The sequence below is a fragment of the Trichoderma ghanense genome, assembly GCF_004382785.1.
Source record: "Trichoderma ghanense strain CCMA-1212 chromosome Unknown scaffold_31, whole genome shotgun sequence".
In the NCBI taxonomy this organism is placed as follows: domain Eukaryota; kingdom Fungi; phylum Ascomycota; class Sordariomycetes; order Hypocreales; family Hypocreaceae; genus Trichoderma; species Trichoderma ghanense.
This window is the reverse complement of record NW_027395694.1, coordinates 72,070-95,462: the sequence shown is the minus strand read 5'-3', so window position 1 is coordinate 95,462 and position 23,393 is coordinate 72,070. Positions and strand designations below refer to the sequence as shown.

The following is a 23,393-nucleotide window of genomic DNA, read 5'->3' as shown; positions in this document are numbered from 1 at the left end:
AAAACCTGTTCTGGAGTCTTGAAGATGTCGAACTTGTAGAGGGAATCGGTTAAGAGTTTTCAAGGTGTCCAGATATCCGGCCAGCCTGAATCATCCGCCACATCGACAAACTCAGCCATCACCGAGATCAAGATGCTGCCCAATCAAAGGGAGTCTCACGGTGCCTCAAACGACGCATCGGCCTCAGGGCTCGAGGGCCATCTACGGAATCTGATACTTACAAACGCCAACCCAAACCCCCCTCCCGGATTCTTACCATCACCAAATCCTCGCCCTCAGGCTTCAGCTCAAGGCCCGGCTCCGTTGCTGGGCACGCAATGGCCAAATCATGCTTTTAGCCCTGCACAGCATCAGCACAGCGCCGGCTATCCTCGCAATGAGTCCGCCCCCGACGCCGCACCTCAGCATGCCCCTCAGTCACCCAAACCAGCCAGGAGGCGCCCAAACCAGGCTCAAAGACGCCAGATGTCGTCTCAACTGACATTCGTACCTGAGCCGCGACCACAATTCTCTCAATACAGCCACCCAAGCAGGCCCAACACTCAATGGGCGCCGCCACAGTCTCATCCAATCTCGGCGCCGATGCCCTCAGAATTCCCTCGTTCGCGTAATTCCTGGAATGGCCCTCCCCAGTCACCTGCAAATAGGTATCAGTACCAGCCTTCGCCTTCAACGAGGCAATACAATGCTCCGTCATCTCAGACCATACAACAGGGCACAGCATCAGTCCCTCATCAATATCGTCCCCATATGAGGCCGGATGAAGTCATGAATCAGGCCCGTCTGCTGGACCTGCTATGCAGTCAAGTCTTGGCTCATTCCGAAATCGACAGAGCTGAGATAGCGGAAAAAGAAGCTTTTCGCCAACGCATACAGCACATCTGCCGCGAGGTCATCTGTCGGTTTGAGGAGCAGCAGGATATGAACAATAGGATTCCCCCTATTTCTGTGGAACTGAAGTGCTTTGGCAGCCTGGCTTCGGGGTTTGCCACAAAGGCGTCAGATTTGGATCTTGGCTTGATCTCACCTTTGTCCAAGATTCCGCCTGATGCCCCTGGGTCACCCATACCTCGTCTGATTGAAAAAGCCTTCCTGCAAGCTGGCCTCGGCGCTAGACTTCTGAGCCGCACAAGGGTCCCAATCATCAAGATCTGCGAGCGCCCTCCTGCAGAGCTCCTCAGAGGTCTGCATGAAGAGCGCGAGAAATGGGAGCGTGGCCTTGATAAAGATACCCAGTCTGGTGCCGCTGACGCCGAGCCTGATAACGACGGCTCCGTTCATGGAGGCGAGGACGATGATCACACGCAAAGCGCAACGGCCGATGCCGGACCAAGCTCCTTGGGCGAGTTTGAGATATTTTGCAAGGATTATGCCGAACCACAGCGCTTTCAACTCCAACAGGGGCCCAAGAACTCTTTGGAATCCTACTATGGCCTAGCCAAGCGTATCTTACGAAGGGCTGGTGGCTTCGATATCACTGCCTCGAACTACAGAGACTTCACCGAATCCGACTGGGACATTCTAAACACCGTCTGCGAAGCATTCATTCAGGGGCTAGCGGACACTTCCTTGCGGGATCATGTTGCCACATTACCCTCCATCGCCGCAGCGGGCATACCTTCGAATGCACCTCGCCATCGGTCTCTCTTTGGATTATTCATGCAGGTAGAAGGAGAGCATATTTTACGCCGATGGGATTCATGGCGAGAGGGCCTTCCTCTCAAACAGCTGGAAGATGACAAGTGGATCAGACAATGGGAATCATTGCAGCAGAAACCACTTTTCGATGTCGACCCCGTTTCGTACAACAGGGAACTTCAACTCGCCCTCGAAAAGATCAAGAAGATCCCTTCTGTACAGCTATTGCTGCTGGAACAAGAGCAACAAGAGACGCCCGCGCAATACTACACCAGGATGACCAACGTCATCAATAGCTTGAGGGGCTCGGCATCTGCAGCACCACACGCCATAGTCGGACGATACGTGGACGGAGTGTTTCAGGAAGAGATACGACACCAATTGAGCGACTATCTCGAGCAGTTTCCGGAGCAGGCAACAATCCAAGCAGTGGGATGCCGCCATAAGAGCATCCATCTGGCCAATGAGCTCGAAAAGGCTGCTGAAAGCAACTTATACGACGCGGCCTGCATGCCGTATATCAGAAGATACGTCGAGCTACTGCGGCAGCCCCTCCAGTTGAGAGTGATAGCACCAGGGAAGACTCGCTATATCGTGCCAATCCCTGCTGAGTTTGCTGCTACGTTTGCCCAGATCAAGACTCTCACTGATCCCCATACGCTGGCTCCCAATCAGCCGCGTGAGAGGCATCGAGATCCGCTCGAGTTCCCCAAGACAGACGTCGGCGTGCAATGCGACATTAACTTCTCTGCCCATCTGGCTCTACAGAACACGCTTCTGCTGCGGTGCTATTCTCATACAGATCCGAGGGTCCGGCCTATGATCCTGTTCGTCAAGCAGTGGGCCAAGATGCGAGGCATCAACTCCGGATATCGCGGCACTCTGAGCAGCTATGGCTATGTGTTGATGGTTCTGCACTATCTCGTCAATGTCGCAAAGCCTTTCGTTTGCCCGAACCTCCAACAACTTGCACCGCCGCCTCCCAGCAACTTGTCTCCTGCTGAGATGCAGTCCACAATGACTTGTCGAGGCTACAACATACAGTTTTGGAGAAACGAGGAAGAAATCATCAGGCTGGCATCCCAGAATCAGCTCAACCGAAACACCGAAAGTGTTGGCCATTTACTGAGAGGATTCTTCGAGTACTTTGCTCAGACCGGCCTGATGAGCAATGGCCTCAGCAGGGGGTTTGACTGGGGCCGCAACGTCATAAGCTTGCGAACTCATGGCGGGATACTAACAAAGCAAGAGAAGGGCTGGACGGGGGCAAAGACCGTCTACGAGGTCCAGAACGCAGCTGGTGATGCAACCACCCAGTCCGCTACTCCCGCACAGCTGAATTCTCAACCGCAGGCTATCCCGCCAGCCACTAAGAGTGGCGACGTCAAGGAGATTCGGCTTCGGTACCTCTTCGCCATCGAGGATCCGTTTGAGATAGACCACAATGTGGCTCGGACGGTGACGCATAATGGAATCGTCTCGATTCGCAATGAGTTCCGTCGGGCTTGGAGGATACTTCGCGCGGCTGGCAATGGGGACGTTCAAGAGAACCTGTTGCAGGACGTCGAAGAGGAGGAGGGGAATGTCCCGGCTACGTTTCAGCAGTTGCTGGCAGACATTCACGACATCACTCCTGTATGATGCACTGGGCAGAGAACGGCTTTCCCCCCGATTCAGGCGGGAAGGCTGTCCTGACGGATGAGATGTTGGTGGTTCTGGTCGTTGTTCTGGACTTCTTTGACTCCCTTTGTACTTCCTTTATCGCTATAATGGGGAGAGAATATATCGACTACTGGGTATTTGGTAGGCTATGTATCTATGGAGAGGGCACTGAACATGTTGCCTCTATTCTCACTGGCTCTATTTGACTTCTTGCTCGGCTTTTTATTGTCACCGTTTGATTCCCCGGCCCGCTTGCCAGACTTTCTCCCCTTGGGCTTTGTCTGTGACTGTTCAGAAACTTGAGAAGGCGCCTCGTCCACTTCGATGAACTGTGACAGAAGGGGCAGTATCTGAAGCTCCTTCGACGCGGCTAAAAAGTCAGACAACACACCAACATCCGGAAACTCATTCAGAGGAGGCAGCTCCGACAAAAGTTTGCGGATCTGAATCAGATAAAGTGCCAACTCGTCCGTGCTGTTATTCTGGGCCATTGTAGAGGTGAGAACTTGACTCAGGATGCGAAGCGAATACAGTCCCGCTTGAATATGTGCGCTGAAATGAATCGTGTCCCATGGTATCTTGTCTCCCGCGGTGGTCTGAATGCGGCCTTTTTGTTGGAGTGTGATCAAGGCGTGTGAGCTTTTGCCTTGCTGGTTGCATTCTACAATGTCCAGGATTATGCACAACAGCGTCCAGTGATGGTGCTGTGGTAGTTGTGTTGCTTTCACTCGTTTTATGATGTCTAGTAGCTCAAGGGCTGCTTCATTTGCCTCGGCGCTGGTTAGTAAGGAGATGTCTCGTCCTTTCTGGTCGATGTTCTGAACTCTTCTGTACTCTTCGACTGATGAGGCGCGATGGTGGGCAAGATATCGGCTTGCTACCGTGTAGGCCAGTCTTCGAACATGCGCGCTCGCGTCCCAAGATGTCCCTTTGTTGGGATTCTCGATGAGCGAAGGAAGAAACATCTTGGCCTTTTCTGAATTGCCGCTAGTTGTGGATTCTTCTCCTATTTGAAGAAGGAGCTCTGAGACTCGTGGATCAAGGGCACTCAATGGGAGCAAGCCGCCGCCAATCAGTCGCGGTATTGATGCCTCTTCGTGGGAGACGTATTGCTGACGGAACAGGTCATAGCCCACGGCGTCTGATATCGGCTTTGAGCAAGCCTTTAAAAGCATGGGGAGCGTTGCGTGAGGGGATTGTAAGCGCTCGTATCCCAGCCGACATGCCTCGACGGACTTTGGCAGTCCCAGCTTTGTGTAGATGGCCCGAGGGGCATAGATGGTGCAGGCTAGCTTCGAGCTTGCATTCTCGTGAATGTCTCGGAAGAAGACGACTTTGCCGCTGCCGAGCTCATGGGCTAACAAGTCGGAGTCGCCTGTCAATATCGTGCCGCCATGCTTTGCCACGTCTGAAGCGCAGTAGGCATCGGCTTCTCCCGGCATCAGGAAGCATTTCTCCCGGTATCGAGGATTGCCGCGGATGGCATCAATGATTGCCGGTACGACAAAGCTCGGGTCCTGAGAGACCTTGTCCGCCGAGCATCCAAGACGATGTGGTTCGTCACTGAGACCAGCAGAGGGAACGACGTGCCTGCGAGGACAGCCCGTGGGATAGGAGGAGTATAGTAAGCTAAGCCGAGAGGTTGTCTTCCTGACCCGCTCCATGCGGACACGATACTTGTCCGTTGGTAAGTAGCCATCAAAATATATGGCTCGGCTGCTTGGACATTAGCCACAATCTTTGCTTGTTATCACATGCTGCTTCTGGGAGAGCTGGGAGGGAAAGCTTACATGGTTACTTGCTGATCCTCTAGACGATCCAGCCACTCAATGACGAGTTGACTGAGGAGGCTGTATGACGGCTGGCTCGCCCCCTGAAGCCTGCAGAGATGAAGGACATGGTAGGCCAGCGCTGGGCCATCAATGACCACGTCCTGACGCTGAAGGATCTCGTGGGAGGCATGGCTCTCCAGAGTTGTGATGAGGTGAGGAATGCCCATGCCGGCCGAGGTTCAGGGAACAGCTTGGTCAGGGACTTGGTAGAGTTGATTCATGGGAATAGATCATTGGCGAGAGTTGGTCATTCGTGTACATCTTTATGGGGATTCATATCGCCGAGTCGATCGAGCCTTGTCAGATTGTTTGGCAGCCTCAGCATCATTCACCAGGCTTGTATGCACGTATTCAACTGATAACGGCTTGCGATAACATCGACTTCAATTTGCCCCGCCAGTGAATGGACTCGCACTGTGCACCCTGAGGGGGGGCTGCAAGGAATAGGCCTTTTTCGGCCAATCGAAATAGTTCCTTATACCCAACGCACCGTACCCTCACGTGCAGCGCGCACAGTATCACTGTTCAAAGCCCCACGCTGAGAGAAACGGAAAAAAGCTTCTCGTCTCACCCAACTTTTCTTCTTCCAACCTCTTTTCTCTTCTTCCCCTGCTCCCCCTCAAGGGTTGGCCACAATGCGCAACACGCTCATTTTCGCTGGCAACTCGTGCCCAGCTCTCACCGGCCAGATATGTGAGAACCTGGGCATGACGCCTGCCAAAGCGGAGCTGACCCAATTCTCCAATGTGAGCTTCCTGTGATAGCTCTTGGTTGCTGTCTTGTTTTTTTTTTTTTTTTTTTTTCTTTCTTCTATCGTTCCTTTGGCTGTCGGCGGCGACAGGGTGCTGACTGACTCAACTCCCAAGGGCGAGACAAGTGTCAGGATCCTCACAAGCGTCCGAGAGAAGGATGTCTTCGTTGTCCAGTCGGGGAGCCCCCGGATCAATGACTCCATCATGGAGCTGCTCATCATGATCTCGGCGTGCAAGGGCGGCTCCGCCAACAAAGTCACAGGTTCGCTTCATCCAGACTGAGACTGCTCTTCTGCGGAACTATCAAGCTGACGTTGTCGCACAGCCGTGCTCCCGTACTTCCCCTACAGCCGGCAGTCAAAGAAAAAGTCACCGCGAGGGGCCATCACAGCCCGGATGCTTGCTAATCTGCTCGGTGTTGCTGGCGTTAAGCACGTCGTCACCGTCGACCTGCACGCATCCCAGATGCAGGGCTTCTTCAGATGCCCCGTCGACAATCTGCACGCTGAGCCCATCATCGCTAAGTGGATCAAGCGAAACGTGCCGAATTGGCGAGAAGCTGTCGTCGTGTCCAAAAACCCTGGTGGAACCAAGAGAGTCACGTCGCTGGCTGATGCGCTCAAGCTCAACTTTGGCTTGGTCACCACCGATAGAAGACGTGGAACCAACATGTCTGGAAGCATGATCATGAGCCATCTCGATGGATTCGACCGCCGCCCCGTCTTTGAGAACGCGGCGCAGAGCGACGGTCAGCAGCAGAGCAATGCAGTTCCAGCGCGCGACGGGGCAAGGACGCCAGTCAGGAGCACGAGGATTGTCACCGACTCGCAAGGTTCGCCTGTCCGATGCGGCGATTTGTCGACAAGTGCGACAAATCCTGCTGACCCTGTCCCAGAAGGCCAACCCGCAATTCGGCGGAAGAGCGCTGTGCACCTCGACTCCGACTATGACGATCGTCGTGCCCAGGAAGTTATTCATGGCCGACTGATCCAAGGCCACATCGTCGAGGACGACTTCCCATCTCCGGGAAGGTCCACGGCAGGGAACAGCGTGCAAGGCGATGACCCCATGACCATGTCGCATGCTTCGTCCTTCTTTGCTCCCGACCGCCAGTCCCTGGGTGGTGGTGCCAACAACGACAGCAGCGATGACGAGGAAGACAAGGCTTTCGAAGACCCCAAGGCAGAGCACATGATCACGCTGGTGGGAGACGTGCGAAATCGCACAGTCTTCATCGTCGACGACATGATTGATAAGCCGGGATCGTGGATTGCCGCGGCCGAAACCGTGGTGAAGAAGGGCATGGCAAAGAAGGTGTACTGCATTGCTACCCATGGTGTCTTTGGCGGAGACTGCTTGGCGCAGCTGCAGGCGTGCGAGTGCATCGACACCATTGTTGTTACTAACAGCTTCCCCATCAGCGAGGAGCAAGTCAAGAACACCCCCAAGCTGGTTATACTGGACCTGTCATTTCTCCTTGCCGAAGCCATTCGCCGCAACCACTATGGCGAGTCCATCTCCCCCCTGTTCCAGCATATAGGAGATTGAAACATCGGAGGAGCTTGGTGAGCTCAACGTGTAAGCTGATGGCAACTCGCCGCCTCATGTTCAGCACAACTGAAGGGTCTGGCCGGGTTGCGTGCTTTCAGTTGTTTCATTTTAGCGTGGCGTCTCTGGGTTTGAGGGCAGGAGAAAGAAACAAAACATTATGTGTGATTATTTAACGAACAAGGTCAGTCAATTGATGAATTCTCATGGGAGGTCCTCGTCCATCCCGTGTGAGTGTCTTTCCCCCTGATTCATCCACCTCGTGTTTTCAACGCAAAACACCCCAGCGGTGCTGTCCTTGTGGCAGCAAGAGTCCGATTCATCCCAGAATGGATTCTTAACGGAACGTTGGTAGATCAATATCTCGATCTTAGAAGGCCCCTCATTTCTTTGCTGGCTTCGGCTGGTCGTGGGTTAGGGGCAAGAGAAATTTTCGAACATGCCAAGATGTGTACAAAATGTGTAGTATAGAGAGATTGTAATTGATATATCCAAATTTGCAAATTTTGTGCCAGAATATTTGAAGCGTTATCTGTCTATTGAATGTGAATGTTTTACCTAGATTAACGTGTCTTGATACTGTATATACTCTTCCGTTATCATCTAGTTTGATCGGCGGTGCATGATGAGAGCAGACGCCTTTTGGAACGACAAGTCAGCACATGACGCGAACGAATAAGAGATGCAGCAAGGACACTTTACCTGATGGTTGGGGAAGAGCAGGGTATCGGCAACGACGACATTCTCCCGCCGGGTAGCAGCAAAGACAATGACCTCGGCGACATCGTCCGGTGTGAGAGGGTCGCAGCCACTGAGGGACGATGAGACGTTAGTTCCCATAGAGCAAGCAGATAAAGTGATGAGATAATCCGAGACTGGGGCGAAGAAGAAGGAAGCGGGATTAGGAATCTTACGCGTAGACGGCATCGGCCTTGGCCTTGTCGCCGTAGAAACGGACAACGGAAAACTCCTACATGTGCGCAAGCAGTGAGTTAGAAAAGATGCAAAGACATTTGTTTCTTTTACCGGTTTCATTGATGAGGTGGCTGGTTGGGTCTTACCGTTTGGACCTGGCCGGGGTCGACTTCGATGACCCTGATGCGAGTGGCGATGAGCTCCTTTCTCAGGCTTTCCGTGAAGCTTCGGACGGCGGCCTTGGTGGCGCAGTAGATTGAGCCTCCGGGGTATGGCTCTCGACCTGTACAAAAAACCGGCGGTCAATACCATGTCAAGAGTGGAAACGAGAAGTATATGATGAGAGGATTGAGAATGATCCGAGACGATGAGACGTGGATGGCCATTGGAAAGAAAGAAGGGGCAAAGTTGGCATACCGGCGATGGATCCAATGTTGATAATGTCTCCCTGGCCGCCATCTGGTCGTTTCTGGAAAATGGGCAGGATGGCCTGTGTCATGTTGATGAGGCCGGTGACGTTTGTGGTGAACATGATGTTCATGTCTTCCTCGGCGATTTCAGGTGCCTTGGCCACACCCTTGACCAATCCGCTAAACAGAAAGACAACAGAATCAGCACCATATCTTTACCATCCATCTAAACAAGAAACAGGCCATTTCACTTCATTCAATGATCAAATAAGAAACTTACGCATTGTTCACCAAAACGTGAATATCCCTCCACTCCTCCGGCAACCCCCCCACAAAGCCCCGAACCTCCTCCGCCTTGCTCACGTCGAGCTGCACGGGCAGCACCTTCACCCCGTCCTTGGTCTCGTCGCGGATCTGCGCCGCCAGCTCCTCCAGGGACTCTTTCCGGCGCGCCGTGATGATGAGGCGCAGGTCGCCGCTGGGATTCGTCCGCGCAAACTCGAGCGCCGTCGAGCGGCCGATGCCCGAGGAGGCGCCGGTGATGACAATGGTTTTGCCGTGGAGGCGCTTTGCTGCTGCTGAGGAGGAGGACATTTTGCTGGCGAAGGTGGTGGTGAATGTAGAGGTCTGAGTGGTACTAAGAGAAGAAGGACGGCGATGAGTCAACGAGGTGAGGGTTCGTTGCTGGGCGCTACCTTTATATCGGCACGAGAACGAGGTGTAGCCGCGTTGAAGGATGAACGGATGGGTCACGGCGGAGCGGAAGAGATTGACGGTGGCTCTACTTTGGAAGGAAGGCATCAAAGATACGCTTCTTCAATTGACTCTTTTCCTTGAAGGCCAACCAACTTGTTCAGGGAGAGACAAAAGAAGAAGAGAGAGGAGACTGGAGTGCGGCGGAAGTAAAAAGTGGGTGCGGGTGGAAAAGAGGAATTGCGAATATTGGAGACAAATTGGGGATGCTGGCAGGAGAGGCCACAATCTACAGGTACTCCTCAAGTGCCAAGGTACCTAGTCATCATGAGGACACTGATAGCAGCTACGGACGAGTCCAAGCATGGCTCTGAGAGGATATTCGTATTATTCATCATGCTCTGCCAAAATGACGACAAATGCATCGTCTGGACCTTTCAGTTGCAAATCCCGGTTCCCCAGCATCGGTCTGGTGGTGATAACCGATTACAGTCGTCGACCCCGCGTTACTTCGACGTGGGGCAGAAACACATGGCAAAATGCATTTCGACTCGCGGCATCACTTTTTGCCGTCTTCAACCAGGGACGATCCCACGCTTGGCGTCGGCGGATTCTATTCCTCCTTATCCGTCATGAAGATATCTTTTTCTTTTCCATGCGAAATAGTATTGCTATAACCCAGAGCAGTCATTCATGCTAATATTGCACTCGTAGGATGATTAAGAAAAGATATCATATGCAAGAGCAAATAGCAGTTGCTGTTCGTTGCTGTCACGCTTCTCCAAGAATGGCAACTCAGAAACATGCCAAACCCTCCGTTATTCACAGCTCCACCCACATAAACAACAGAGTCATGGTGCGGGCATGAGCCTTACATCCAAGCAAATATTTTACCCAATCTATTTGACTGATTGCCCTGGAGCAGCTCCTGCCTCAGCGACTCCGCCACCAGCAACAGTTTGCAGCGGAATCAGGGGCTCCGCGACTCTCTGCTCTCTTTCTTCTGGCGCCACGTCCTCGCGCTGCTGCTCGCGGTGCTGCTCGACATCTCTTCGGCGCTCCCTTCGGCGCATCTGACAAGTGATAAAGGCCGTCGAAAGCACTGCCAGACAAGCCGCCACCGCTGCCGTCGTGATGCCTTTATGAAAGGCAGACACATATCCTCTCTTGACAGCTTCTAGGCTAGCTCCCGTGAGGTTCTGCATGTCGCCCCTAATGGAAGCCAACTCTTCGGGGGGAACGAGCTCCAGAAGTCGATTAATGACTTCGGTGTGTAGGAACAGCGTGGATATCGAGATGCCAAGGCTCCCACCCAATATTCTCGCCTGCGCAGTGATCCCATGGGCAGATGCTAACAAAATAAGGGGTTAGCCGACTGTACCAACAAAGCGACAGAACGGGGACGTTACCCTTTTGCCGTGTCGGAACATCAACACTGATCACGTTGGTTGCTGCTGCAGTGAACAGACCGAACCCAAACCCTGCGAAAGCTAGAAACCCCAATGCCTTTGCGTCGTCTTCAGATCCTTTGATTGTCGGGAGAAGTACGAAACCAAGCGCCATCATCCATGTGCCGCAGCGTAAAGTTCCAGAAAGATAGTCTTTAGTGGAGTTTATCTTCCCACTCACCATACTGCCGATAGCCACCGTTCCTAGCATTGGAAGCAGCATCAGCCCGGCAATGAGCGGGCTCTTCCCGCTCACGACCTGCATCCTGATGGGGAACGAAAATATCAGGAGCAGATGCGGGTAGCCCACGAGGAAAGTCGTCAGCGCGCTTCTTGCGTAGCGTTGAATCCGAAAGAGTTGAATGGGAAACACGGGGATGATGGAGTGAGCAAACCACTTTTCAATGGCATATGCCCAAGCGACTACCCCTACCCAGCAAGCCAGGCCAGTAATCACCGGTGCAATGAACACTGCACGCCCCCAGGTCCCTGTCTCAGATTCCCCTGCATTTTGAAATGCAAACACGACGAGGACAGAAGCTGCGATGCCTAGCACGGTGCCGATAAAGTCAAACTGCCTCCAGGGTCGAGTTTGTGTACGCGGCATCTCCCTTCTGCTGGGCCAGCTCAATAAGAATATCAGCAGGGAAATGACGCCAATCGGCCCACTGTCTCTCTTGTTAGCTTTCTCCGTTCATCACATGGGCTCTTGGGGCTGCAGACTTGATCCAGAATATCCACCGCCAGCTCGTATACTCAGTAAAGAAGCCTCCCAAAACAGGCCCGAGGATGCCTGCACTTGCAATGACCACTCCGATAATGCTGCCTAGATATTGACGCAGCTGAGGTGGGCACTGCTGGGTCAATATAATCATTGACAAAGCATATAGTCCTGCAAGTCGTCGTAAGTTCTTGACCCCATATTATCCACAAGGTATGTATGCATAAAACACATACCGGAACCGCCAACTCCCTGAAATGCCCGGCAGATGATGAGATGTTTTATGTGTCGAGCAAACCCACACGCGATAGAGAATGACACGAAGAGGATGTAGGAACCCGCGAACGCGTTACGCTGCCCTATGATATCTGACAGAGTGCTGCATGAGACGGCGAAGCCAGTGTAGCCAAGTGTGTAGGCCAGGACAACCCAGTTGATCAGGCTATGTTCTTGAAACTCGACTCCGATGGTATATAAACTGGTGGCAAGGATTGAGGAATCAATGATAGACAGCAGCAGGCCTGCGCAGACTCTATAAGTCGAATCAGTTCGAGTCATATTCTACAACGGTTCATGCAGGCTCCCTTCTTCGACCAATAATAACACTCACCCGAAACACAGGACCCAAAACCGCCACACTGGTAGGATGTTCACATAGGCTCCGGGACCCTGGAAATCATCCAAATCCAACGCCTCGATGGCCCGCTCGCTGACTGTTGGTTGTGAAGCATCTCGGGGCTCGACAGAGCTGGTACCGTCCGGGCGTGTCGAAGAAACCGCCATCGTCGGACATGGGGGAAGTCCTCTGACTTCTCAGATTGTGGCCCAGGGCTCAAGTAACAGAAAATTTCAGCTTCGAGATGCTCGAAGTGGTTTGTCGGCGAATAAAAGACCGGCCTGTGTGTCTCAGCCAAATCTCCGGCCTCTGGCTCCAAGGTTTGGTTCTCTGATATCGAGATGGACTTGGCACGAGGCTCGCCTTCTACAATTAGGGAAGAGGGGGCAAGTTTGAGGAGGGGAAGGAAACGTGCGAGCAGTGAATTGAAGTGAGCCGAAGAAGAGAGAGCAAGTGAGCAAACGGGAGGTGAGCTGAAGTGAAGCAGCCAGGCAAGAAGCCCGCCAGATGCAGCAGGCGCAACGCCAGCTGTCTCCTACCTCACCTTGACAGGCCAAGACGCCAGGCAGACGGTCTGCAAGAAAACTCTCTTCGTTAAAAGGAAGTAGCAATTCATGTGCAAATGACGACAACTTCCGGCAAATCCTGAACGTCAGTAAATCACGCCCATCTACCACCAGCGGCTGCTGGGCAAAGGCGAAGGCGAAATCTGTGTGCCATGGCCACAGCATATGGAAGCACGAGATTCGAATGATGGAACGCCTGCTGGCCTATTATTGGAAAGGTGCTGAGCAAGGAGGTCTTCATATCGTTGAACGGCAAAGCTTCCATGACTTGCGCGCAGAGGGGCCAATTGGTTTCATTCAGATGCAGAGAGCCGTGGTGGGCGTTGAAGCTCCAAGACGAAGCTGTAAGCCGCGTCTACCTACAAGGTACAGCTTCACTTGGGAATGGGTCAGTTGTACAGCTGGCATGATGATGCATTCGTCTAGATGGTCCTCTGTATATATGAATATCTGGGAAATGGCCATCACGTAGATCACAAGTTAAACGCGCTAATGGGGACTTTGTTTCAAGCCACTCCACGACCCTCCCGTGAGGTTGTCAATGCCATGCAAGATCTTCCCGAAATGCACATGGCAGATGGTTGTAGCACGAGGTTCCCCAACAAGCGCCACGAATGAATATTCAATAACTCGGGCTCTGTTATTGCCTAATCGAGACTAGCAAAGCATTTTGCATTCTGCATTTAGCCTACAATAGACAGTAGTTAGAGCTTCAAGCGGAGCCCCTCGATAGCTAACCATTAGTGCCCAAACCCCCGGTATGGTGATAAGTATCCAACAACTGCATCCATCATCGCCAGCTTGTGCCATCAGAAGCTCTACTTGGCTGGGAATCCGTCATAATCATCACCACTCCGACACCTACGTCGTTCTCCCAGCAATATTCACCCATTTGCACCACAGTCACATACGCAGCGTGCCTCCTCCAACTACCCCGCAACAGAGCAAAAAGCCCAAGCAACACCTTGTCAACCTCAACCAGAGACAGGCAGCTCAGGCAGCGCTAAGCACAGTATGACAGACATCCTGGCACAACAAACACCTCTCTCACTCCTTGGCCCCTCAGACAAGGAAAAGAAGTATGACCGCCAGCTCAGGCTGTGGGCGGCCGAGGGCCAGGCTGCCTTGGAGTCGGCGAATATTTTACTCATAAACTCGGGTCCCGGCACAGCTGGTGTTGAGACTCTGAAGAACCTTGTCCTACCTGGTCTGCTGGCCCCTTATCCAACGGTCAGGTTGGAGTGCGAGTGCTTACCTCTCTCATTCATTCAGGTATTGGCAAATTTACTATTGCCGATGATGCAATTGTCCAAGATGAAGACTTGGGCGTCAACTTTTTTCTGGACGAATCATGCCTCGGTAAATCGAGAGCTCAGTGCTGTACGGAGCTTCTCCTTGAGCTCAACCCAGAGGTGGAAGGAGTGTGGACATCCAAAGTGACAGTGCGTCTCTCGGTCGAGCTCAACATCCTTCATGCCTTGCATGACCTATCGAGAGAATTCAGCGCTAATCTGCTCCAGGATCCCGCCGGCCTCCAGGAGCTTCTTGATAGACCGGAAGTATTCACCATGGTCATGTATAGCCTTCCTCTACAGCCAGGTATGCTCGAAGCCATCGAGGCATACGGCCGCCAGCACCGGACGCCACTCGTTGCTATTCACTCGGTGGGCTTCTACTCTTACTTCCGCATCACACTACCCGGTACCTTTCCCATCGTCGACACTCATCCCGACGAAACTGCAACGACAGATCTCAGGCTCCTAGCCCCTTGGCCGGAGCTCTCTCAATTTGCGAAAGAAATGACCAAGGACATTGACAATCTAGATCACCATGACCATGGCCATATCCCGATGGTTGTGCTCTTGCTTCACTATCTCGATATCTGGAAACAACAACACGATGGCGCCTACCCGCTATCCTACAGCGAAAAAACGGCGTTTCGACAGATGGTATCAGACGCGATGAGGCGAGGCAATCCAGAAGGAGGGGAGGAGAACTTTGAGGAGGCTGTTGCTGCTGTTATGAAGCACGTCAATCCGCCACAAGTCCCGTCATCGCTCAAAGAGGTCTTTGACTACGAGCACAAGGATGAACAACAGGCCAAGTCCAGTTTCTGGATCATTGCGGAAGCCATGAAGCAATTCTATGCCGAGCACCAACGCCTGCCCGTCGCCGGTGGCCTGCCTGACATGAAGGCGGAATCTAGTGTCTACATCAAGCTGCAGAACATTTACAAAGACAAGGCTCGACAAGACGCAAACGACGTCTTGGCCAGAGTCCGCAAGATTCCCGGAGGCAAAGAAATTGATCTAGTGGAGGTAGAGCTTTTTTGCAAAAATGCACGCTTCATCAAACTCGTCAATACCGCGGCGGAGGAGCCCCTCAGCCTGGAACAGATCATTGGTGGGCAGACCAGCCGAATACAACTGATGTGTATCGATCGCTGACGGAGACATTTAGAACGTGAGCTCAGCAACGACGAAATTGCTGCCATTGCCGGGCCGGAAATGCCATCATCACTGATTTCCATCTACCTGGCTTTGAGCGTGTTATCGCATGATTCGATAGCCTCAGCTGATGAAATCACAGCTGCAGTCTGTGCAATGGCGCCGGCTCTCAAGGGCAATGAGCGCTTGACCCAAGTGGCCCAGGAACTGGCGCGAGCAGCTGGCGGGGAGTTGCACAATATCTCGGCCGTAACTGGAGGAATGGTGGCACAAGAGGTGATTAAGATTATTACGAAGCAATATGTCCCCATTGACAACACGTGTATATTTGACGGGATTGAGAGTCGATGCCAAGTCTTGCGGTTATAGTCCTTGCAACAAGAGCGAGACGGACTCAAACGCTCAGGGGTGAGGCAACTTGACATGGAATGGCATATATCGGGGCATAAGGAATCACCCCAATACATAAGCAACAATTAAATCAAGTAATTCATCATGTATGAGACTGGCGGAGATTGCATTCAAGCCTTACTTCAGAGGTTCTGAAGACGAAGACGAAGATTACGTTGACAGCTGGATAACCCATGATAGGACTGCAAGAATATCGCCAATAGGGGCTTGGCAAGTAATATCGAAGAGCGATATTACTGGTTTTGAGACGGAGACTGGAGGAAAATGACGGTTAGGTGATCAATCTGGATGGAGGTCGACTACGAAAAGGGGAAAGAAGAAGCTTCGTGTGGATGGTAGGAAGGTGCGAGCTTTACAATAAACCTTATATCAGAGGGCTACTGCCTTGGGAAGCTTGACAAGACAAGAGGAAGGTGCATTTCCAAAAGATGTTTCAAAGTACCTACTTAGGTACCTAGGCAGTGAATATCTCGGGGAAGGGGCGGTCATCTCTTCTAGCAGGTATTGCCGGACCTCTTACCCCTGCTTGCTCAAGCCGTTTAGGAGACATTTGAAGTTCGAATCGACCAACGCTTCCGGCTTTGCCATCGGAAGCTTCATTGTCTTCGAGAAACTATCGAAGTTAGCAACATCCTTTCTTTTGTCGACCAAGATCCAGTAACTCCTTGACTATCGACGAAGAGAAGAGAGATACGACAGACATCAGCCCCTATGGAGAACACGCTCACTTGCAACAACCTCAAGTGCAGAAAGGAGCTGACCGACCGTGCGCTTGTGACGACTTGCAGGTGAGCCTCTGATGACCCGTGGGAACTGAAAAGAAAGCATTGACGATTGCTCAAACCAGCCACATCTTTTGCATCGAATGTATCCAGCGGCTCGGCCTCTTGGGGCAAGATAACCAACGACGCAACACTTGCCCTGTATGCAACGCCCAGCTGACCAAGGCAGAGGACATCGCCATCAACAATCTGAACCCCAGTGAGGAGTTTAAGACATGCGTGCTCAGCGGCTTGAGTCCCAACATCGTCATGGAGTGCGCAGGGCGGGCCATCAGTTTCTGGGCGTATCAAACTACCCAGAACTTGCACTACCAGCAATACTTGTACAAGACGCTCTCGGAGAAGTACTCGGCGCTGTGGGCTCGATGTGATCAGATCAACAGGGACTCGGATGCCAAAATGAACAGTTTGTGCGAAAAGCTGGAGAGTGAGCCGTCTCGAAGGATGTCCTTCCTTCCTCATGAGCTAACTCAGACAGGCATGACCGCTTCACGAGATGTTTTGCAGAGAAAGAATGACGAACTCGTCGAGGCCTTGAAAGACAAGAGTCGCAAGCTTTTCCAAACGCAAGAGCTTTATACCAAAGTCAAGAGGAAGGCCGAATTGGGTCGGATCGAGCGAGCAGCATCGGATGCTGTGGACAGCTCCATTCGTTCAGTGCCTCCGCCCGTCCTGAACAACCAAGAGGCACACGCCTTTCCTCCTCCGCAGTTCCGTGACCCTAATGAACGCAACTATCCTCTCAGTCATGGGTTACGATTTGATGCCACTGGATTCATGCCGGGCCTGGCAGGATCAAATCCTCCGCAGCATACCCCTGAGGGTCAGTGGCCGAGAAAGAGAACTCCATCTCACGGTAAGAGAGACCTATTCCCGGCTGAAGAAGTCGTATGCTGACCCAAGATTATTCGAGGCCTCACGCCAGAGGCTCAGTCATACCGTCAACCTCCCAACGATCGAGGCCGGGTGGATACTCTTCATCCTACTATCCCCAGCAACACGGGGCTGGCCAGGGGTGACAGTTTGAGAGCATCGGGGGTCAACTCTCCAAGCTTTCCCCCTCGACGTGATGCTTGGGTTGGCGTCGGTCTCTCCTCTGGCCTAAAGGTTGGCCAACCAACCGGTCAAACGGGGATGAACGGACCACTACGGAACTTGTAACTTGAGTTGCATGGGCTACCTGACCATTGAAGAGAAATTTGGAGCTATGTTCGTCCCGGGGAGGGTAAATTGTATGTACGGGATGTGGCTTGACATTTCATCGAAGTGAATTGAAATGAAATGTGAACAGCCGTGGAAGGAGGCGAGAAGCCGGTGTTTAAAATTTGTTGATATTCTTTCAGGTCAAAGCAACACAGAACTCCATGCGTGAACAAATTCAACATCAAAAAAGACCACGACAGCGACTGACGAGGACATACAAATGCAAGATACGATGCATATGTCGACAAAATTGAGGTGCTGGGCGTACCATCAATCACAAGCCAGGAATTCCTTGGACGAGATCCCCATGGTAGCATGCAGGCAGACACAGCACAAGAGACGCACGCTCCAGACGAGGCAACCTTTGTCAAAGCCGCCATATCCAGATTACGGCGATTCATGAGAGATACGGCGTGTAGCCTCAGATTCCGCAGACGTCATAAAGGGCAGACGCATGGTATGAAGACAGCAAAGGAAGCATCGAAGGAGGAGACGGATGCGAGGATAGCACAAAAAGCAATGGAGGATGCGATGGAGGAGATGAACAGGACGCTCGCCATGTGGGACTGGGAAAAGATCAAGCGGGAGATGGACCGGGAGAAGCTGGGGACGCTGGAAGAGGCGCTACACTCGCATCCGCTGCACTGGCTATGAGAGATACAGTACGATAACGTGAGAGATCTGAGAGAGTTTATGGAACAGGATACTTGTGATGAGTCGATTTTGGCGGGGTTTATACGAATTTGGAGTTGACCAAGGAAACGAACAAGTTGAAGACGGGATGCAGAAAGTGATGGAGCTACTGCAGGTGGCTTCGTATTCTATCTTTAGCAAAGGCGACCCTGATAGGGCTAGCGATCGGAGGTACCATATACTTTAAGATAGGTAAATGAAGAAGTATGGAGAACGTCCAAAGGCGTGCTTCTGAACCTGTTGTCGTGAGATGCCGGGTAGCAGAGACTTACCTCGCCGCATCTGGACATGGCGTAATGGTCGCCCAGTGGTGGCGCGGGTCCTTCAGCGTGAGACGTCCAGCGCCTCTGAGTGGCTCGACAAGCGGCAGTTGTCCACGCAAGTCGCAACCTTTTGGACTCTTCTTTTTTCCCCTTATCATCCTCTCCCATCTTCCACATTGTCCTTCATAAAGTGTCGCACCACAATTGCCGATTCTCTCGTTCAGTCGCTTCAGCCTCGACCCTCAGATCGTACGGATTCTGTATCACAATTTCCGCCAATTCGCTCGCTAGCTTCTCTGTTTCGATACCCCTGCAGCCCGCGAATCCTACGTTTCTTATCGCCTGCTAAATGATTGCGCCCTTTCGAGAAGCCTCCATTCCACGATAACAGCTTGCCCTGCCACTCTTTTTTGCGCTCGCCAACCGAGAGACAGACGGACGGACTCTTGCCAGCATTTTCCCTCTTGTCTCAATTTTCTTTTGCGATCCTTGATCTTCCTTAATACCCGCCGCACCGACGACGGATCGGCAGCCCGCGCGAATCGATCGATCCATTGCGCTTTCTCGCCCTGGCTGGCGGCGGTCCGTTCCATAAAGTCTGCAGTAAAACGTTTCCTGTGCGATTCGATAGACGCCACGCGAGACGAGACTTGACTTGGTTTTTGCAGTTTGCATGCTCTCATGGGTAAGCCGCGACAGTCACCAGATTGAGTCATGGAGGAGGAGGAAGCAGAACAATGGGGGAGGGAACAAATCGACGAAATGAAGGCAGAGACAAAGATGACGCTTTCCGCTGACATGATGATGTTGCGCAGGTCAATACGGTGTGATTCTCGATGCCGGCTCGTCGGGCACCCGTGTCTACGTGTACAAATGGAAGGATCCTAGCAAGGCTCTGAAGGAAGCCTCCGACTCCGACGCCCACATACTGCCGAAGCTGAAGCTTCGCAAGAGCAAGAAGATACACCCTGGAGTGTCTACCTTTGCCGAGAATGTTGCCGCCGTCGGACACGATCACCTGAAAGCGCTCGTTGACACCGCGCTCCACGAGATTCCGGAGTCTCAAGTCGCCGAGACGCCCATCTTCCTCCTGGCAACCGCTGGCGTTCGATTTCTGCCGAAACACCAACAGACTGCGCTTCTCCAAGGGATTTGCACATACCTACAAGCCAACACGAGATTCCTACTCCCCGATTGTGCGAGCCATATCCAGGTCATCTCCGGTGAGACAGAGGGCCTGTACGGTTGGATTGCCGCCAATTATCTCCTTGGCGGCTTCGATAAACCCGACGAGCATGCGCATGGCAAAGGCCACCACACCTATGGCTTCCTAGATATGGGCGGTGCATCAGCACAGATTGCCTTTGCGCCAAACGCAACCGAGACGGCAAAACACTCGAACGATCTCAAGCTGGTTCGACTGCGCCGGCTGGATGGCTCTCCTCTGGAGTACAAGGTCTTTACGGCCACATGGCTTGGATTTGGAGCCAACAAGGCACGGGAACGATTCGTCGAAAGCTTGCAGGAGCAGTACAGTGATGCAAAGGGCGACATTCCGGATCCCTGCTTACCGAAAGGCTTGCGGACCACAGTTACGGGCGAGCCCCTCGGCAGCAAAACGTCGTCGGATGTTGCACTTGTTGGGACAGGCGCGTTCGAAGAATGTCTACGCAGAACGTATCCATTGCTGGGCAAGGACGTTCCTTGCGAGGACGACCCGTGTCTCCTCAACGGTCAGCACGTGCCTGCCATTGACTTTGATGTGAACCACTTCATCGGCGTCTCCGAATACTGGCACACCACACATGGCGTCTTTGGTCAGGAGAGCAAGGTCTACGACCTGATCGCCTACGAGCAGGAGGTGAATGCATTTTGCAGCCAGGATTGGTCAGTCATTGAAAGCGGGCTTGACAAGAGAAAGAAGACATTAGAAGACAAGGTAGAGAACGCTAGGGAAGCTTGTTTCAAGGCGTCATGGTTAATCAACGTGCTGTATGAGGGAATCGGCATTCCACGGATCGGCTTAGGGGACGTTGCCGGCACAAAACCCAACGCGACCAAAGGAGCTGGGGAAAAGGCAAAGGACAAGGGATACCTGGACCCTTTCCAGCCCATTGATACCATTGGCGGTGTCGAGGTCAGCTGGACTCTGGGCAAGATGGTACTCTACGCAGCCGGACAGATCCCCCCACAGGGCTCAGAGCTGCCTGTTGGCTTCGGCAGCAATACAGGGTTGGAAGTCCCCGCCGATTTCGAATTTGCCGGATCCAAACCCTTGCTGCCTGTCAATCATGACGATGACGATGACGACGACGACGTCCTCATAGGTCGGTCTTCACCTTTTCGGGGTCTGCTGGTCCTACTTTTGATTCTCCTCCTCGTCGGCTACTTCCTGAAACGAACCGATTGGGGGCCTAGAGTTTTGGGCAAGTTTCGCCGTTTCCGAAAAGCCAGGAGTTCGTCGTTTGTCAGGAGACTTTTCGGTAGAAACTCGACTACTACCTACGAACGGATATTGGAGGAAGGCGATGCGGCTGATTTCGAGCTCGGGGGCACGGAGTCTGATGAAACCGACGGCTCAGAGGGCGGCGAGACACCGAGGTCTGCTAGAGGCACCCGCCGGCCCGGCCCGGCCGTGACAAAAACGAGCCCCGAGCGCTTCGACGGGGCGCGGCCGCCATCGGTCATGGACAGGCACGGGCTCGTTGTGCGGACGGAGAGCTGCGAGCGGCTTGCCCCGAACCTTCAGATGCTGAACGCTGGCCGTCGCAGTAGGACGGGAAGCCCGACGCGGCTGAAGAACTCGATCATGATACCCCAGGAAAGCTAGCGGCGACAGTCCTGCGGAGGCACATCCTCCGAAGAAACGTTCATGATTGTATGATAGACATGCCGAAGCCTCTTCGGCCTCTCACAGCTGTCGGCTTCTTTGTACATTTTCATTTCTTACTTTTTTCTTAGTTGCCAGCTCGAACATGGTAGGTCGTCTGGACATTGGGTAAATAGGGGTTCCGGCGAAGCAACGATGTCTCCTAGCCGATCTTTGGAAGAACATATCTCTTCCGTCAAGCAGTATAATCAAATTTAATGAGTAGCTTTACGCAAGCCTAATGTATATACCCTTTTTTTGAGCCACAGACTTGACACCATTGTAAGCCAGCGGTTTTGCTTAAGAGATTGAGGCGATATCAATCCCGTACGCGTACTGATTAACGACGGATGAGCGAAAGATGGAGAAGCAATTAACATTTGCTCTACGCTACAAAAGCAAAGACGAATCATTGATGTGTAATTGAAAAAGGTGTTTTTGCAAGATGGGGTTTTTCAGTCGGACTGCTTCTCGAGGAAGCTCGGGTCGGAGCGGATTCGCGATTCGAACTTGCGCCACCACTCCTCAAAGGCCCGGAGAGGGACCACCTCGACGCCGCCGGGGCCGGCGGTTCCGCTGAAGCTGGCGAGGAAGTTGAATGCGTTTTGGATGATGCGCTGGGCGAGGACGACGGTGGGCACCGATGATGACGAAGAAGAAGACGAAGAGGAAGGTTGTTGCTGTTGTTGTGATGCTTTGTTGGCGGCGAGCTCTTGTAGCCTCGGGGCGACGGCGTCGGCGGGCTCGACAGAGATGCCAATCATGAGGCCGCCGTCGCTGCTGCTGCTGCTGCCGCCAGTATTACTGCTCGGATCTGACGTTTCGGAGCCGGCGCCGGCGACCTTGAACATGGCGCTCTCCTTGCCGGGGCCGATGGCGCCGAGGAAGCGGAAGTTGGGGGCCGGGCTGGCGGCGGCCTCGCGGGCGGTGGTGAGGTAGATGGCGGCGGCGGAGTTGTCGGGGAGGGCGATTCCCGGGAGGAGGAAGACGACGATGTGGGAGAAGGGCTTTGTCGTGGGGAGGGCGTAGAGGAAGGAGGTGGGGGAGGGGGAGGATGCTGGGGCTGTGATGAGGGGGTGGCCGGCGGGGACGATGCCGAAGAGGGGGGTTGACATGGTTGATTTGTGTCTGGGGGGTGTTGGGCGAGGTCGGATTGGATGAGGTTGGGTTTATGTGGTTTGGTGTTTGGTTGTGGTTTGGCGTGGTTGAGCTTCTCGTGATGGTGGTTTGATGCTTGGTGACGTCGGTCGATTGGTGGGTGTGGGAAGCTTGGGTCGGGTGAACCCTGAGATTGGAATTGGTGAATCTTCCCCTCCTCTATTTCCTCGACAAAATTTCTATTCGATTGGAGGGGCTGAAGTTTTCGAATCGGTAGAAGAGGGATACAAGGAGAGTTGAAAGGACGTGGGACAAGTGATATGAATGATGGAATAAGCTCGAACAAAATATCAAGAATTGAGCTCCCACAGTACAGGATGATCTGCAAGAACATGCCCGAGCAACTGTTACCGAAAACGGTTAGTCGGAGAGAGGCAGAAAAAAAAGGTAAGCTCCAGTGCTTTCTGGGGCAGGAAGGTTGTAATCTGTGACTGCCTAGTCAAGAAGCAACGAACTAGCTACTGTACTGTAGATCCGGTCAACCAACCAAAGGAGTCGAGGCATTAATCTGGTTCTGTTCTGTTCTTCTACTTTTCATACAAGACGTCACCAATGATATGAAAGCGCTGGATTTATAGGCTGACTCCCTCGATTGATTTGGATTTTTCGGGGCTTTTTCGCTTTGTGAGTACATCTGGTTTCTTCGAGTTTGTTGGTTGTTGCCTGCGAGCCCCGTCTTCTCAAGGCTCCCTTATTCCGTCGCACACACGGACATGAAGATGAAATGCCTGGTCCCCTTGTTCTGCCTTTTGCCGGATGGTGTGAT

At 52.9% G+C, this 23,393-nt stretch overlaps 10 protein-coding genes across 10 annotated transcripts; 6 read left to right on the top strand and 4 right to left on the bottom strand.

Annotated features, from left to right (window-relative positions):
• Window positions 1–132: 132 nt before the first annotated feature.
• CCMA1212_010784 (Terminal uridylyltransferase cid1) lies at window positions 133–3,279 on the top strand (the record flags this gene model as incomplete). The annotated part of the gene is made up of 1 exon (XM_073707812.1): window positions 133–3,279. One exon carries the CDS (start codon window positions 133–135, stop codon window positions 3,277–3,279), a length of 3,147 nt encoding a protein of 1,048 aa, XP_073553713.1.
• Window positions 3,280–3,446: 167 nt separating this feature from the next.
• On the bottom strand, window positions 3,447–5,299 carry CCMA1212_010783 (uncharacterized protein; the record flags this gene model as incomplete). The annotated part of the gene is made up of 2 exons (XM_073707811.1): window positions 3,447–5,016; window positions 5,091–5,299. The coding sequence occupies 2 exons, from the start codon at window positions 5,297–5,299 to the stop codon at window positions 3,447–3,449; spliced, it is 1,779 nt and encodes a 592-aa protein (XP_073553708.1).
• Window positions 5,300–5,756: 457 nt separating this feature from the next.
• Window positions 5,757–7,432, top strand: CCMA1212_010782 (uncharacterized protein; the record flags this gene model as incomplete). Its single annotated transcript, XM_073707810.1, has 3 exons — window positions 5,757–5,878; window positions 5,999–6,146; window positions 6,210–7,432. Exons 1-3 carry the CDS (start codon window positions 5,768–5,770, stop codon window positions 7,430–7,432), a joined length of 1,482 nt encoding a protein of 493 aa, XP_073553707.1. The 5' UTR covers window positions 5,757–5,767.
• A 603-nt stretch (window positions 7,433–8,035) lies between these two features.
• Window positions 8,036–9,776, bottom strand: CCMA1212_010781 (uncharacterized protein; the record flags this gene model as incomplete). Its single annotated transcript, XM_073707809.1, has 7 exons — window positions 8,036–8,071; window positions 8,135–8,243; window positions 8,347–8,402; window positions 8,494–8,630; window positions 8,765–8,937; window positions 9,038–9,541; window positions 9,769–9,776. The coding sequence occupies 7 exons, from the start codon at window positions 9,774–9,776 to the stop codon at window positions 8,036–8,038; spliced, it is 1,023 nt and encodes a 340-aa protein (XP_073553710.1).
• A 573-nt stretch (window positions 9,777–10,349) lies between these two features.
• Window positions 10,350–12,424, bottom strand: CCMA1212_010780 (uncharacterized protein; the record flags this gene model as incomplete). The annotated part of the gene is made up of 5 exons (XM_073707808.1): window positions 12,230–12,424; window positions 11,856–12,151; window positions 11,622–11,790; window positions 10,860–11,566; window positions 10,350–10,801 (listed from the first exon to the last, which is right to left on the bottom strand). Exons 1-5 carry the CDS (start codon window positions 12,400–12,402, stop codon window positions 10,350–10,352), a joined length of 1,797 nt encoding a protein of 598 aa, XP_073553709.1. The 5' UTR covers window positions 12,403–12,424.
• Window positions 12,425–13,704: 1,280 nt separating this feature from the next.
• On the top strand, window positions 13,705–15,617 carry CCMA1212_010779 (NEDD8-activating enzyme E1 regulatory subunit; the record flags this gene model as incomplete). The annotated part of the gene is made up of 3 exons (XM_073707807.1): window positions 13,705–14,008; window positions 14,074–15,204; window positions 15,262–15,617. Coding segments are annotated over 3 exons (1,791 nt in total), but the record flags the coding sequence as incomplete, so codon positions are not given.
• A 753-nt stretch (window positions 15,618–16,370) lies between these two features.
• CCMA1212_010778 (E3 ubiquitin-protein ligase CCNB1IP1) lies at window positions 16,371–17,338 on the top strand (the record flags this gene model as incomplete). Its single annotated transcript, XM_073707806.1, has 2 exons — window positions 16,371–16,447; window positions 16,507–17,338. 2 exons carry the CDS (start codon window positions 16,371–16,373, stop codon window positions 17,336–17,338), a joined length of 909 nt encoding a protein of 302 aa, XP_073553693.1.
• Window positions 17,339–18,103: 765 nt separating this feature from the next.
• CCMA1212_010777 (uncharacterized protein) lies at window positions 18,104–18,298 on the top strand (the record flags this gene model as incomplete). The annotated part of the gene is made up of 1 exon (XM_073707805.1): window positions 18,104–18,298. One exon carries the CDS (start codon window positions 18,104–18,106, stop codon window positions 18,296–18,298), a length of 195 nt encoding a protein of 64 aa, XP_073553685.1.
• Window positions 18,299–19,281: 983 nt separating this feature from the next.
• CCMA1212_010776 (Golgi apyrase) lies at window positions 19,282–21,430 on the top strand (the record flags this gene model as incomplete). Its single annotated transcript, XM_073707804.1, has 2 exons — window positions 19,282–19,285; window positions 19,416–21,430. The coding sequence occupies 2 exons, from the start codon at window positions 19,282–19,284 to the stop codon at window positions 21,428–21,430; spliced, it is 2,019 nt and encodes a 672-aa protein (XP_073553686.1).
• A 494-nt stretch (window positions 21,431–21,924) lies between these two features.
• On the bottom strand, window positions 21,925–22,584 carry CCMA1212_010775 (Protein OPI10; the record flags this gene model as incomplete). The annotated part of the gene is made up of 1 exon (XM_073707803.1): window positions 21,925–22,584. One exon carries the CDS (start codon window positions 22,582–22,584, stop codon window positions 21,925–21,927), a length of 660 nt encoding a protein of 219 aa, XP_073553687.1.
• Window positions 22,585–23,393: the final 809 nt, after the last annotated feature.